The sequence below is a fragment of the Cebus imitator genome, unplaced genomic scaffold (assembly GCF_001604975.1).
Source record: "Cebus imitator isolate Cc_AM_T3 unplaced genomic scaffold, Cebus_imitator-1.0 Scaffold381, whole genome shotgun sequence".
Lineage (NCBI taxonomy): Eukaryota > Metazoa > Chordata > Mammalia > Primates > Cebidae > Cebus > Cebus imitator.
The window spans coordinates 965359-979876 of NW_016107696.1; the positions used below are offsets into that span (position 1 = coordinate 965359).

The following is a 14518-nucleotide window of genomic DNA, read 5'->3' on the forward strand; positions in this document are numbered from 1 at the left end:
TCTAATGGTGCCCTATTATCACATTGAGGGCACCATTAGATGTGATACACCATATTGCTTTACTGGATACACTCCTGGAATATTATTTGGAGTTGCCAGAGACTATAACTTAGAAAATTGATGAGAATAAAATAATCTTATAATAAAAAAATATGAAAATGCTGTTTTCAACTAGCTATTGGTAGCTTTCAACCTATGGAAAGTAGAAATATTAGCCTGTTCATTTAGGAAGACACACTTAACTATTTAGACTCTAAAGAATTGCTTTGTGAGTCTCAAATTCTGATTCAGTGGAAATTTACTGTGTTCCCTGGAGCAACTCCTTCCTTGGACATTAAGACCTCCAAGTCCAATGAGTCCAAGGTTGAAGGGATGGCAAACGATAATTCTTTATGTAGGTTATGTGGTATAATAGTGAAAGAGGTCACCCTCTGCTTTATCCTTTTGTCTCCAGTTCCATGCATTCTAAAAATAGGAGAGACAGCAGTATCTATTAGCCAGCTCTACCCATGATTTCCCAACCTGTGAATTCTGGCTATGAAGTAGACGCACCACATATAGCCAATTATTTTAGGCATTCATTGCATCCTGTCAGAAAGCACTCTAACCTCGTTGGGTATTGTCACCCAGATAGTGCCATAACTCACCATTTAGTAGGCTATTTCATTTGATTTTATAAAGGCATCTATAGGTAGGTAATAGAGACATGGTAAAACCAATTAATTTGGTGAGCATGAATCCATTGTCTCACTTCCTTCTCTGTAAAATGAGTTCCTTCGTTGAAGGCAATATAATTTGTGATACCATAGTGATCAGTAAGGCTTTCTGTACAAACCTGAATGATTGTATAGACAGAAATACTGTAAACATAGAAGAAAATCCATATGCCTAATAAAAATCTATATTCATGAGAAAAAAAAAATGTCTGCCCATTTCATAACAGAAAGGATCCAACATAATGAACCAGTCACCAGATGGCCAGATAGTTTTCCTGGGGAATGCCACTTTGTGGCTTTTTATTGGCCTGTGTTGTTTAGACACCCAGCAGTGGCAGTAGCCAAATCAGCCTTTGTGAAAAAAAATCTCTGTGGTTAAGCCCATGAATAAGCTCCATCTCTACTGTCATAGTCACTTTGTAAATGGACCCATGGAGTAACCACCAGAAAGGATAGCAAAAGAAGCTGACTGACATCCACAGGAGGAATTATCTTGTCCATTTGAATACTGACAGCTTCTTCTGCAGTGAATGCCACCTGGAGCACACTTACATAGGTCATGCCTATCCACATGCAACTCCCCCAGGACTCCTTATCACCAAGTTTCTAGCATTATTCTTCCCAGGTCTCTTTTCTGTTCAACAACCTTTTAGCTGCTTCCCATGGATCTTTTTAAATTTATACTAGCAGCCATCTCTCATCCCACAAAAAAACGTACCACCTGAAATTTTTCCTTCTGATAGATTTATCTTTATCACTGTCTCCTATGACCATCTCGTGTGGAGTTGTAACAGTGACAGCATAAGACCAAAAAGCAGATAGGAGAAACCAAGGGAATACATATCCTCACCTCTTTCTTTCAGACTTCAAATTTTCTGTCCTCTCCTCTCCGTTTTACTCCGTAAGTCTTCCATTCCAGGTGTTTCACCCTTGGGTCAACAGGGGAATTCTAAAATCCTTTATTTCCCCATCTCTGGCTATCTTCTTCTCACTGCCTGCCGCCCCAGCCCTCCCTGCTACCTCCCCAGTCCTTCCTTCTCTGAGCTATGGGATTCTCCTGAAGCGTCTTATAAAATATCTAGCCACTTACATTCCAGTGTAAACCTGCATTTGTCTGTGTTAAATTGCTGCCAGTTTATCAGTGATCACAATGGTCCCCAATCTAGTCCCACCTGTAATTTATTGTTTAAAGAGGTACCAGATTTGTCTATGAGACCTTAAAAAGGACAACATTATGGCAATTTCCTCCTGGATGTTTACTTTCTTAACAAGTGCCATGTGCTGTGCTTTGGCCAGGTAAGGAAAAATTTTAGATATCCTACAAAATGTGTTGCTAAAATGTTGTCAGATATTTAGACAGAACAAGTATTTAACTTCTAAACTTCACTAAGCTTAAGAGAACAGCCCCATTAATTGCTGATTGGAATTAGAAAAACAATCATATGACTTTATGTATATATAATTATGTTGTGTGTGATAGTGGGCAAAATATTGCTATTTGAATTATGGATTTTCACTTCTAGTTCTTTCTCCACCTGGATACTGTCTAGCCCTTCAAATCTACTCTTCCCCCTTACATATTCTTCCCTTGCTCTTTGCCTTGAAGCGTAAAAATTTTGTCAACTAATTCCTACCCCTTCTGCTTTCCTTTTGGGTTTGGCCAGTGGGAAACCCAAGCAGGAGACTGGAGGAAGGGAGAAGTATGAAACTTGAGTATTTCTCTAGTTCATGAGATTCCCCTATGCCTGGCTGGCTGTTCCCTTCACAGCTAGTCATTGATCCTCTGTTATCTTCTTTACATTCTCTCTGGGTTCTCAGACTTTCTCCCTAAGTTCATTTGAGACTAGAGAGAGATGGCCTGTCTGATACTGGTCCTGGGTTCCTGCACTATTATTCCTTTAGTTTCCCTACACACTACCCACACCTTGTAATAGGGCCCTTTGTAAATAAACTCTCCTTAGCTTAAGCTATATTGAGGGTGCCATCCATTTCTTGTTAAGACTGACTGGCAAACCATTGTTCATCACTGTAGGTCCCTAACATCTATGTGGTCAAGGTCACTCCTTTAGTTTATTGGAGAAGGGAGTTGTTATGGTTTATTTAATCAAGTTTATTCTTCTTACAGAGTTTCACCATTGCCTACAGGGAATATTGCTTGCATATGCTAATAGCTCCAGAATGAAAGTTTTATGTTTATTTACAAATAGTTTAAATTGTTTTATTGGGATTATGAGAAAGATGGAAGGTGAAAGCAGACAATAAACTGCAAAAATTCAAATGTATGTACTAAAATATAAATTATTTTATCCTACTTATAGAAGATTTCAAGAAAGAGCATTTTATGTTTCCTCTCATCCATATACTGATTAGCTTCCTATAACTACATTTTATCTAAAATAAATAACGTGAAAGTTAAGTCTAGTTTTTATTTGGATGTTAGATTTTAACTATAATATACTTGAAACTTTTTAAAATTTAATGTAAACATACATTTTAAAATGTTTTCTTTACTGCGAAATATTAATTTCAGCAACAAAATTGCATTTCAATTTAGCACTAACTTCCTAACAACAAAACACATAGATAGAAATGTTTCTCTTCATAGACCTCAAAATAACATAAAAAACAAAAAACAAAATCAACAAACAGATTAAATTCCATTTCCACACTCTGTGACCTCTGTATTACCCTATTAGCAGTGAAAAAAATACCAATCATCAAACAAATACTCCTGGATCATCTAAGGAGGAGGCCTTTGGGATTCTATAATCTTAGGTGTCGTGTCTGAGCGATATTTCTGTCTGATCTCATCTATTTCATCATCATCAAGTATAAATGAAGCCAGCACTGGAATCTGAGAAAAATAGTTCTTAGCCAGGATATGTTTGTGTTTGATCTTGTGAATAAATGAGCGTTCATATCCCTGCAAAGAAAAAAAAATCAAATTCTAATAAATATCACAGATATATTTTGCCAGGTAAAAATACTGTCATACCTCAGTGCCTTTGCTTGTCAGTTCTTTCATCCCAGACTACATTTATTTTTCTCACGTTGTACATCACCTTTCATGACTCAGCTCCTATGATACTTACACCTGGAAGTTTTCCCCAACTCTCCCTCTGACTTCTCTAAGTTTAAACCACTGCTAGTTACCAACTCAATATTCATTCTCTCTTCCATTTGTACTGGAGGCCTGATTTTGCATAAGGTGTGATGTGTCCAGCTTTCTTAGCCTTTATTCTGAGGGTGTCTAGTTAGAATATATATATAATCAATTACATTATTAATGTTATATATATTGAGGTTAGAAAAAACAAACATAACAATATAACAAGGAAAGTGAGAAACTGTTACCACCAAGAAGAACCTAAGGAGACATGATAACTAAATGTCTTCTGTGATTATTTAATTATATATAATATATATAACCTTATATAATTATTTATTCATTTATTTATTTGAATACAGCCTTTTAAAGGAACTTTTAAGAGTGGGAAGACTCACCTATCAGCACTTTTAGCTTTTTGCCATTACTGAGAGGTACATGCAATGAAGAAGATGACATAGCTGTCCTATCACTAAGACTCCACCAAGCATGAGAGTGAAAGCTGAAGATGAAATATGGCTGAGGACAAAGTAAGACAACCTGTATTTCTGAGAACAAGGTGGAGCCACCATACTAGGCCCAAACTGCCAACCTTTGAAATTCTTGTTACATAAGAAAACTAGACCCACATTTGATTAAGTCATTATAAATTGCTTATTCTGTTCTTGCAGGTGAACCCAAATGCAGCTGAGACAACAAAAAATGTTATATTCATTAAATTTCCTTGTTTCTCTGTAATTAGTACAGTATGTGGCACATTCAAAAGTAAACTCTGGTTAAATTAACAAATACAATCTATTACCTATTAATCTTAATTGGCCCTCTTTTCAATCAAATCACAAATACTACCTGTACTTCTTCCTAAAATTTATTTTCTGAGAGTAAGACATTCCTTCAATAAAGGTCTCTTCAGAAGGTCAAATCAAAGACAAAAGAAAGCCCTCACTGAAAGGACCAAAGGAACAGAAAGCATTATATAGGAGTATTCTGGGCTTATTTTAAAATTTCTTCTTAACAGAAAAATTTACTAGGTTTAAATAGTCATCTTTTGAAGTAATCTAACTTTGTTTCTGCTTCTTATCCAATATTTCATTCAAGAAAAACGAATATACTTTATTATGCTATATTAACTTACCTATATACAGGACTTTATAGGTTTCCAAAGTGTCTTTACAGAACTATAAATTATTAAAGTTGAGATAAATTATGATATATGTATTCAAGGGACTAATAGATAACTCTTAAATAATTGAATATTTTCCATATTGTTATTACTTATATTGTTAAGTAAAGCAAAAAAACTAATTCTCAGAGTCATTTAATATGAAATTCATACACAACAAAAGTATATACACTTATATACACACAGAAAACTTCCAGAAGGATTTCAATAGATTATTATATACATAAGAAATAGTAATTACCATTGCAATGTGGAGACAGGGATGGGTGAACATCAGGAGACCTTTTTTCCCCATTGAAATAGGTCTATTCTCTTGAAATAGCCATGTGGTGGTTTCAAACTATGTCCAAAAATTCTTTAGGTATACAAATAGTTATAAGAATATTACAGAAAGGACCAATATACCCCACACCAAAATTTTCCTGAATGTTTCTCAATCTGGGTTTATCCTATGTTTTCTTCATTATTAGACTGAAGGGATAGATTTTGGGGAGGAAGACCACAGAGGTGAAGCATCCTTCTCCTCACATCATATCAAGGGTACATACCATCAACGTGACACCACTGCTGCTGTTAATATTAATTACTGGCTGAAGTAGTGTTTGTCAGGTTTCTCTACTGCAAAGTTCTTCCCCTTCTGTCCATAACATACGCTTTGAAAAGAAGTTATTATGTACAGCCCACACTTAAAGGGTGGAGAGTTATTCTCCATCTCCTTAAGAGTAGAGAGTATCTACATAAATTATGTGAAATTCTACATGGGAGATTTGTCTATTTGCCTCCCTTTATTTATTCATTCATTGTTTGTAAAAAAAATTTTAAATTGATAATAATTATACATATTTATGGGGTACATAGTGATGGCATGATACATACATCATGATCAGAGTAATTAGCATATTCATCATTTCAAACATTGATTAGTGTTGGGAATATTCAATATGCTTCCTCTAGCCATTTGAAACTATTATAGTTAACTATAGACATCTAACAGTGCCATAGAACAGTACTAGAACTCACTCCTCCTATCTAGCTATAATTTTGTGTCCTTAACAAATCTCTTCCTATTCCCCCAACCTCCAAGATTTTTACTTTCTACAATACATTCTTTTAGTCTGTTCAGATTCTAAGCCAATAATATATTGCTTTTATTAAAATTAAAAATAAATAAAATGCATCAAAAATTGTTAAAGTGTTTTCATAGTTACTACATAAGTTGATTCATGCCAAAAACTATTCCGAGAGTTTTAAATAATGGTCTACTCAAAGCTTCCCTATGATGAGATACCATTAACTTTTTTTAATAGATGAGAAAACAGGATCATTGAAACATTCACAAATTTGCCCAATTTCTCCCAGCTCGTGAATGGTAAAGCTAGAACTCAGAGCCAGGGCTGCTTTTGTCCTCTTTATTGATTCCACATATTTAGCTAATCTTTCTAAAAATTTATGAAGTAAAGAGGGCAGGTTTTCATGTCCTGTAAGCTGTTAGGGACAGAGATGGGGAGTAATGGGTCAGGATTACTGAATTTAAGTCCATGATTATTCCTACTTTGGCCAATGTGCACACAAGGAGAGATCAATCTGCTTCACTTAAAGTTCACATAACGAAAGTATTTTTCCATGTTTCCTATACCTGTGTCATATTAATTTTCAAGTATTTTTTTTTTACTTCCTGAGAAAGCAAATATCTCTGAACATTAAGAAAATTCTGAAAACGTTCCATCTTTCTGCAAGATATAAACTAATCTTTAACTAGGCTGAAAATTAATAGTTAAAAAATTATATCAGCCCAAAACCATAAAAAAGGCAAATGTTCTTCCAGTGTGTCTGGTTGCAAGCCTTGGCTCTCTTTACAGAAATTCGATAAGACTGGCATTCTGGAATTAGAAATGCATCTGAATAGAACATTTAATTTGATACTGCAGCAATTTGATTAAATGCACAAAGGGAGTTGTGTGGATTAATTGAATATCAGCTTTGGGAATGAACTTCAATCTCATCATGGGTCCTAGATGAAACGATATTGCTAGTATTGGCTATGCTTCCTGTGATTAAACATTTATGAGGCAGCTTAGTTTACTAAATATCACATTTAATACAGCTTCAACTTATTGCCACCTTTTCTTTCAATCCCTAGGGTGAAATTTTTCTTAGCCTGGTTTCCTAAAACAAAATTTAAAAACTAAAAATTTACCTACTTTCTTATCTTTATACATCACCCCTTGTTCCATTGGAAAAAAAACAAACAGGGAATCACACTATTTTAAATAACTATTGTATTTTGTCATTACTTTCCTTTCCCTGACATCTTGTGTGGAATTAAAGAATATAGAGAATCAGTATTAACGCTTGGGATCCTGGGCTTAGTGTAAATGGAGCTCTCTAGGAACTCATCAGGAGCCCCTCAATTTACTCATCAAAACGTTTTTCCGATTGTATCTTTTAAGTTACTAAAGTTACAGTAAATGGCATTTAATGTTTATAGTACTTGCTCCACTCCCAGCAAGTTGGAAGCAAATGAAAAATGAAGCATCAGAACTATACCCCATCAGTATGATTGCCATTTAGACCACAAAATTATGAACAAAATTTGGGAATTGGGTGTTTTTAAGCAGACTCGTGATAATTAATCAAAGAAAGAAAGATTCTGCATTCCATAATACCTATCTGGTGGTAATGCTCATTTATTCACTCAACAAATACTAACTCCATTCTGTGACAGGCATTATTATAGGTATTAGAGATACAGGTGCAAATAAGCTGAACAAAATCGGTGTCTTCATGGAATTTACTGTGGAATGTGCTTAAACTTGCTATTAGGAGAGATTGGTATCATATTTAGGACTTGTGACATGTTCAAATCTCATACATATATATATATATCTTTTATTTAATCTGTGCCATATATAGCATCCATTTTATTTTTGCTGTTAATCCATAAATTCTGTTTCTTAATATGATGGAAGTACTTAGGCATGGAATATACTAGAAGTACTTAAGGCTGTCAAGTTATCTCTAATAATCCCAATGATTAGCTTCCCAAATAAAGTTCAGCTTTCTTACCTCTTCAATACTTGTTAGCTTGAGATGAGCAGCTGCTTCATCTTTGGTAAGAAGAATACAGTTCCAGGGGGACCACTCCAGGGATTTATCCCATCTGACCATGGCCAGATCACTGAGATTGTCCCAGGCACTGAGGACTGACTGGGATGCCCAGATGTTCTCTGTCAGGTACTGAATATCTTGTAGCTGCAGGTCAAAGCAAGTTTTTAAAAAATGTGGTTTTCTCCTAACCATAAAATTTGTTTTTTATAAGATTATTATATTATAATAGTATTATATTACTTGAGGAAATAATTAAATTATAGGGTATTTTTGAAGTGAAATATTATTCACTAGGTTTCAATGGCACATAACACCTTAGTTTTCACTAAACTTCTGTTCATTATGCCTCAACTACATTATCAGTCTCACAGTTTTGTCCCCATTTTAAACTAGAGTAAGCAGTATAAATTTCTTTCAGTATGCTAATTTTACCTTAATATAATCTTAATAGTACTATAATGTTACCTTAATAAATATATGATATTTAATGATTTTTGAAAATTCATTAGTAAGTACCATCTTAATTTCAGGGCCATTGTAGGGACCTTTTAAAATCTTTTACTGCCATTTTACAAATGAGGAAGTTTAGTTTTTTTATGGAACACTTTACAAATTTGCATGTCACCCTTGTGCAAGGGCCATGCTAATCTTCTCTGTATCATTCCAATTTTAGTATATGGGATGCTGACGCGAGCACAGGAAGTTGAGATTTAATAAAGATAAATAATTCACTTAGTGTTAATTAAAAGACTTAGTTGTTTTAATAAAAAGGTAGTCAAATAGCTGTTTAAAACTTTTTTAAAAATGTAAACTGTATTAGCTAAAACTCTTGGAATGACTTTTTTATCATAGGGTCTGCATTGTAAATTTAGAATTGCCAGAGAGGGGCAAATTCAACAAAGTGTAAGCATGTCAAAAGAATAATTTTTTCCAAAGTTTGTGTGAAAAAGTGTGAGGGCAGAAATCTTTTCTGCAAAATGAGTAGACTAAACCTAAATAATTTACCAAAGTAAAAAACAAAAAGAATCTGTCATCATCAGCTGTGACAGTATTTCATAAACTGGCAATTCAATATATTAAGCTCAACTAATGCATTCTAGCTTTTACTTAATGCTAAAAAAGATAATACTCTGTACACAGCTGCTATGAAAAAAATTTATAGAACTTTAAAATTCAATGTTTTATATATTGTACTTACATTCAAAATGCATCTTGTTTATACTTTTGTTTTTAATTTAGTTGCTCAACTGTACTAATAATTTTGAAACTGTATCATAAAGTATTTGCATGTGAATGTCAAATGTGCACATGATAAGTGTGGTTGGCAGTCTCTCAGAGTTTTCTACAAGTAGTCATTGTACTTGAAATTTTTGCAATAATAGAGCAATACTATCGCCTATTATATTAGGCAGTATCTGTATGCACTAAAGATAAACAAGGTAACTAGTACAACACTCAAATCTCTTGTCTAAGCAGAATGTTTACTTTTTATATATCTTAGCTTTCTCCTTTTCATTTTACATGATATCATCTTCACATTTAATATATGCTAATCTTTGCTGTTGTCCACAAGATTTACTGTTTTAAGAGAATGTTCACATATTCAAATTATGTCTCAAATACTATTACTGAAATAAATATTAATCAAAATTACACCCATTACAAGGGGGAAGCTACTGGACTTTTACAATGTCTAGGATTAGTAGACAAATATTAGAGTAATATGAGAGACCAAAACCCTACACAGGTACAGTATTTAAATTAAATCACATCTAATGGAGATTATCCTTATCTGAAAGGTTACAACGCTCCCCTAAAATTCTTTCATTCAATATATGTAATGGTTGATTTTACATCAACTTGACAAGGCCACAGGATACCCAGATGGTTGGTCAAACAGTGTTCTGGTGCTTATGTGAGGGTAGTTTTGGATGAGACTAACATTTAAGTCAGTAGACTGAGTAAAGCAGATTGTCTTCCATAATGTGAGTGGGTTTAACCAATCAGTTGAAAGCCTGAAAAGAACAAAAATTTGAACCTGTCCCCGAGTAAGGAAGAATGTTCCTGCCTAATGGCCTTTGAACTGAGACATTGGCTCCTCCTGGCTCTATAGCAGCCTGGTGGTCTTCAGACATGAAGTGGGCCATCAGCTGCTTAGGTTTTAGACTTACCAGCCTCCATAATTATGTGAGCAAATTCCTTGTAACAAATCTCCTTATATGTATATATATAGCATATATGTATAAAATTTCCTATTGGTTGTGTTTCTCAGGAGAACTCTGACTAATACAATATGGAATATTGAGGTAGCACTTGTAGATGACTTATAATAAAGCCATAGTAAATCTAAGATTGTTTACAAGGAAATATATATCTGTCATGTCAACAATTCCTGGAGAAAATACCAAATAAGAATTTAAGCTGAAATAAACATATTTATTAATAACATTCATTCTATTGGACAAAATATGTAATCATTTTAATTTGTGTTTTTCGAACTGTGGGTTGCTACCTCTTAGGTGATACAAAGTTTTCCAAATGGAAATTAGAATAAGTAGATTGGGATTGAATAGAAAATATCAGAGTGCATCCAAACAGGTAAAGATAAACATTATTTTGGAAACTCTTATTTCTGAGGCAGAACAGCATGCATTTATATGTATGGACACTGGGAACCAGACTGCCTAGTTTTCAATGCTGGTGCTGGTACTTAGTAACATAAATTTGGACAAGTTAGTTAACCTCTCAGTGCTTCACTTTCCTCATCTGCAGAATATAAATAATGCCTATTTTGATAGGATTTTTGTTCTGATTAACTTAATAAAGTGTGTAAAGCCATATAGGTACTAATTGAGTATTGAGAATTATCATGCATGCCTATATCAGTTTGTCATAAAAATATATTTTTACTACTGATTTAGAAGAATTTAGAATTTTTTAACAAAGCACATCACATTTGGAATCTATTTTTTTAATCTCTATAAAGTTTTCTATTCATAATAGTGCCTATTTTCCTATTTGGTATTAAATACAATTTAGTTAATTAATAACTAATTTACAGAAAATTTGACCTTATTTGACAGTCTGTGAACACAAATATTATTAATGAGATAAACAGTGCTCTATAACACACTTTTATTAATAAGTTGCTAATGTTGGCAGCATATCAACAATAAGTAAGTCCTTCTCTTTTCTCACCCCCTTACATAAGTCCAACCAGTGTCAGGAATTTGTTTTTATTTTGTAGAGACACAGACTATCCTCTGGCCTAAACAACCCAATAGAAGTCATGGAATAACCAAAAAGATATACAGGGAATACCAAAGTAGTGGTTAAGTTAGGAATTCAGGTCAGAGTTCCTGTTCTCACAGGCTCCACCCTGTCACAGAGCTAGGAGTTCTTATGAGAAGCAAATTACTGATAAAGTCAATGATCCAATGCAATGATTCATCCAAAAGAACTCTGGCCAGAAACTTTCCAGTTGTGTGGTATCATACCAACCATTTACATAGACAAGTATCCACTGAAAGCCCTTCCTTACATTTTTTTTTTTTCCTTTTACATTTTATAAGACTTAGCTTTCACTTTTGGTGTTATTTACCATTATGGTCACATTTGGTTTACACTAATTATTACTGTTATTCATAAACACTAGTATGTGTATATGCAACACCAGTTTCTGTAAAAGTCAATCATTCATTCAACAAATATTAAAGGCCTTAAATAAAACTCGTACTGTATTAGGTTATAGAGATATAATGGTGAGCAAGAGGGGGGAAAAAGCATACTCCTGCCCTCACAGAGCTTACAATCTAGTGGAATAGTCATTAAACAATCACACAATCACACACACACACACACACACACACACACATACACAAATATCATGAGATTGCAAGATAGCCTCCTTGACAAGCTTCAGCTATAATTGACACCCCTGGTTGACCATACCTGCATCAAGAAAGCAATTTTAGAATCATCTTCATAATCAGCTTCTGTATAGTAGAGCTGTTGAAGTAAACATTTGTACTTCAAAAATGATTCTCGTTTTTGAGCCTCATTCTCAAGGCTAACGCAGTTACGACACCGGTATATGCGGCGTGAGGTGGATGACACAGAAAACTCTGTAGAAGGCAAATAAAGCTGGCAACTGTGGCAAAAGTAAATCTTCTTATAAAATTTCAATGGGTCTTGAGGGACCTACAGAGTGAAAAAAAAAAAAAGTGTCTAAAAGCCAGGCCGGGTCAAATACGATCCCAACCAATAGAAGCACCAAGGGCTAATTTATCTTAGAATGAGATAAAAGAACAGTTAGCTAATCCACAAAATTATATTTTTCCATTAACTTCCTATTCTATACAAAATCTAAATTTCAAGCAGTATTTATTCATCCTGCCAAAATACTAAAAATCTGTTATTCATCAATTCTTAGATATTTGTGGTAAAATCACTTAGAAAATTAATTGACTGAAAATAGGAAGAGGTTTTTATTTTTAAGAAGAGTTTAGATTTTTTTCAGTGCTACATTGCATTCATTATTCCTATAAGGCAATAGCTAGATTCACATAGAAGTAAAAACCCGCTAAACCAATTGTTCTTCTCATTCCATTTATCTTCAAAATAAATTTAGGTTAGCTCAAATTATTAATATTCAAAGTTTGAAATTCTATGTCTAAAGCAGTAGACAGAAAGTAATTCTTCCATAAAATAATCAATCCAGTCCTTCATTATGGGCTAAAGTATCATGAATGAATGAGTGAATGGTGATCATTTCAACACAAACTGAATCAAGACATATATAAGACAGTCTTTCCTAATTTATGATACATGAGTACCTCTGGCTTCCATGAAAGTAAAGATCAAGCAGCAACAGCGTTTGCATGTGATATATAATACTTTCAAAAACATTTTTATAAAGAAGGAAATGGGCATCAATATTCTATAACATTTTTTCTCTTACTCAATGTGAATTTAAAACATTTACCATTATAGGGAAGACCCATTCAGGCACCCCTCTCTCTCTGCAGGAGAGAGAGCTATTTTCTTTTTCTCTTTCTTTTGCCTATTAAACCTTCTCTCTTAAATACACACACACACAAATATTTACCGTTATAATCCCTTCTAATATTTTACTTTGTTCTGAACATCTGTTACGTTTCTGAACCTTCCCTTCTACTGTGCCTTACTTTTACTAAATGTTCCATCTTCCCAAAGGGTAATATTCTTTGAAAGCTTCTTTGTCCCATGTCTTATAATTTTGGGAAATAAGACAATATATAAATTTAAAAGGTAGCAATTATTTCAGAGAAAAGAAGAGTGATCTAAGGATATGATCAAAGATCCAAAAGACAACTTATCTGGGTTTTCTTATTCTGAGATTTACACATTTTGTTTACCTTGAATGATTATTTTATTTTCTTGCCTCCTAGGCATTAATTTAGCAAATATATCAGTCAACCTCATGAAAACGAGTTAGCACACCTCTCTATTATAGATGGACAGACCATTCATTATAATGCCATGGAAAATATTCTCTACCGATCTGAAATTGTGCAAGTGAGATAACTCATTCTGAGTATGATGACAGAGGGCTCCATTTAAGCTACAGAACTTAACTCTAAGAATTCTCCAGAGTACACTGGGTGCTTCATCCTGGCCTACTCCCAAAAAGTGGTTGTGGGGGTAGTGGTGTTCCTTCAAATTCTTCTCCCACTATGCCTATTAAAAATGTGCAAATGAACCATTCCTTTCTAAAGCCAGTAACTTTTCTTTTAAATCCTGTAGTTTGAGATATTAAAGAGTATATCCCCCCAAAAAAGCAAGTACAGGATAATCCACAGATTTGTCCTAGATTTAAGAAAAAACTTTAAATCCTTTATCTTAATTAATGTATTTCTCATATGTTGCAGGTAGAAATGCAACATGGTGCAGTCAGTTTGGAAAAAAATGTTTAGTAGTCTCTTTTCAAAGTAAATATGCATTTACTATGTGATTCAACATGCCATTTTATAGGAATTTACCCCAAAAGAATCAATTTACCCAAAAACTCATATTTAATGCTTATAATGACTTATTCATAGAAGATCAAAACTCTAAACAATCCAATGCCATACAACTGTGAATGGAGTTTTAAAACTCTCTTGTGTATCCAGATCATTAGAATATTTTTCAGTTATGAAAACAAACCACTGACACACTCAAAAACATGAGTGAATCTCAAATGCAATATGCTAAGTGAGAGAAGTGAGTCCCAAAAGACTACATATAGTATGATGCCATTTATATGACATTCTGAAATCGACAAAACTATAAAAATAAAATACATATCAGTGTTTGCCAAGGATTAAGAAGTTAGGGGAAGGACTAACTACCAAGAGGCAGCATAAGGGAATTCTGGGGGGTGAT

At 33.8% G+C, this 14518-nt stretch overlaps 1 protein-coding gene and 1 non-coding gene across 4 annotated transcripts in view; both read right to left on the reverse strand.

Moving 5' to 3' along the window:
* Positions 1-2242: 2242 nt before the first annotated feature.
* Positions 2243-14518, reverse strand: part of IQUB (IQ motif and ubiquitin domain containing) — a 64988-nt gene continuing 52712 nt past the window's right edge. For all 3 annotated transcript variants that reach the window (XM_037731093.1, XM_017507640.2, XM_017507639.2), the window contains 3 exons: positions 12065-12313; positions 8072-8257; positions 2243-3639 (listed from right to left, as the gene is read on the reverse strand). In XM_037731093.1, coding sequence (XP_037587021.1) covers positions 3457-3639; positions 8072-8257; positions 12065-12313 — 618 coding nt within the window. In that variant the 3' untranslated portion in view covers positions 2243-3456. The remainder of the gene's footprint in view (positions 3640-8071; positions 8258-12064; positions 12314-14518) is intronic.
* Positions 8704-8810, reverse strand: LOC119468119. Its single transcript, XR_005196743.1, has one exon. It is a non-coding gene; the product is annotated as a U6 spliceosomal RNA (small nuclear RNA).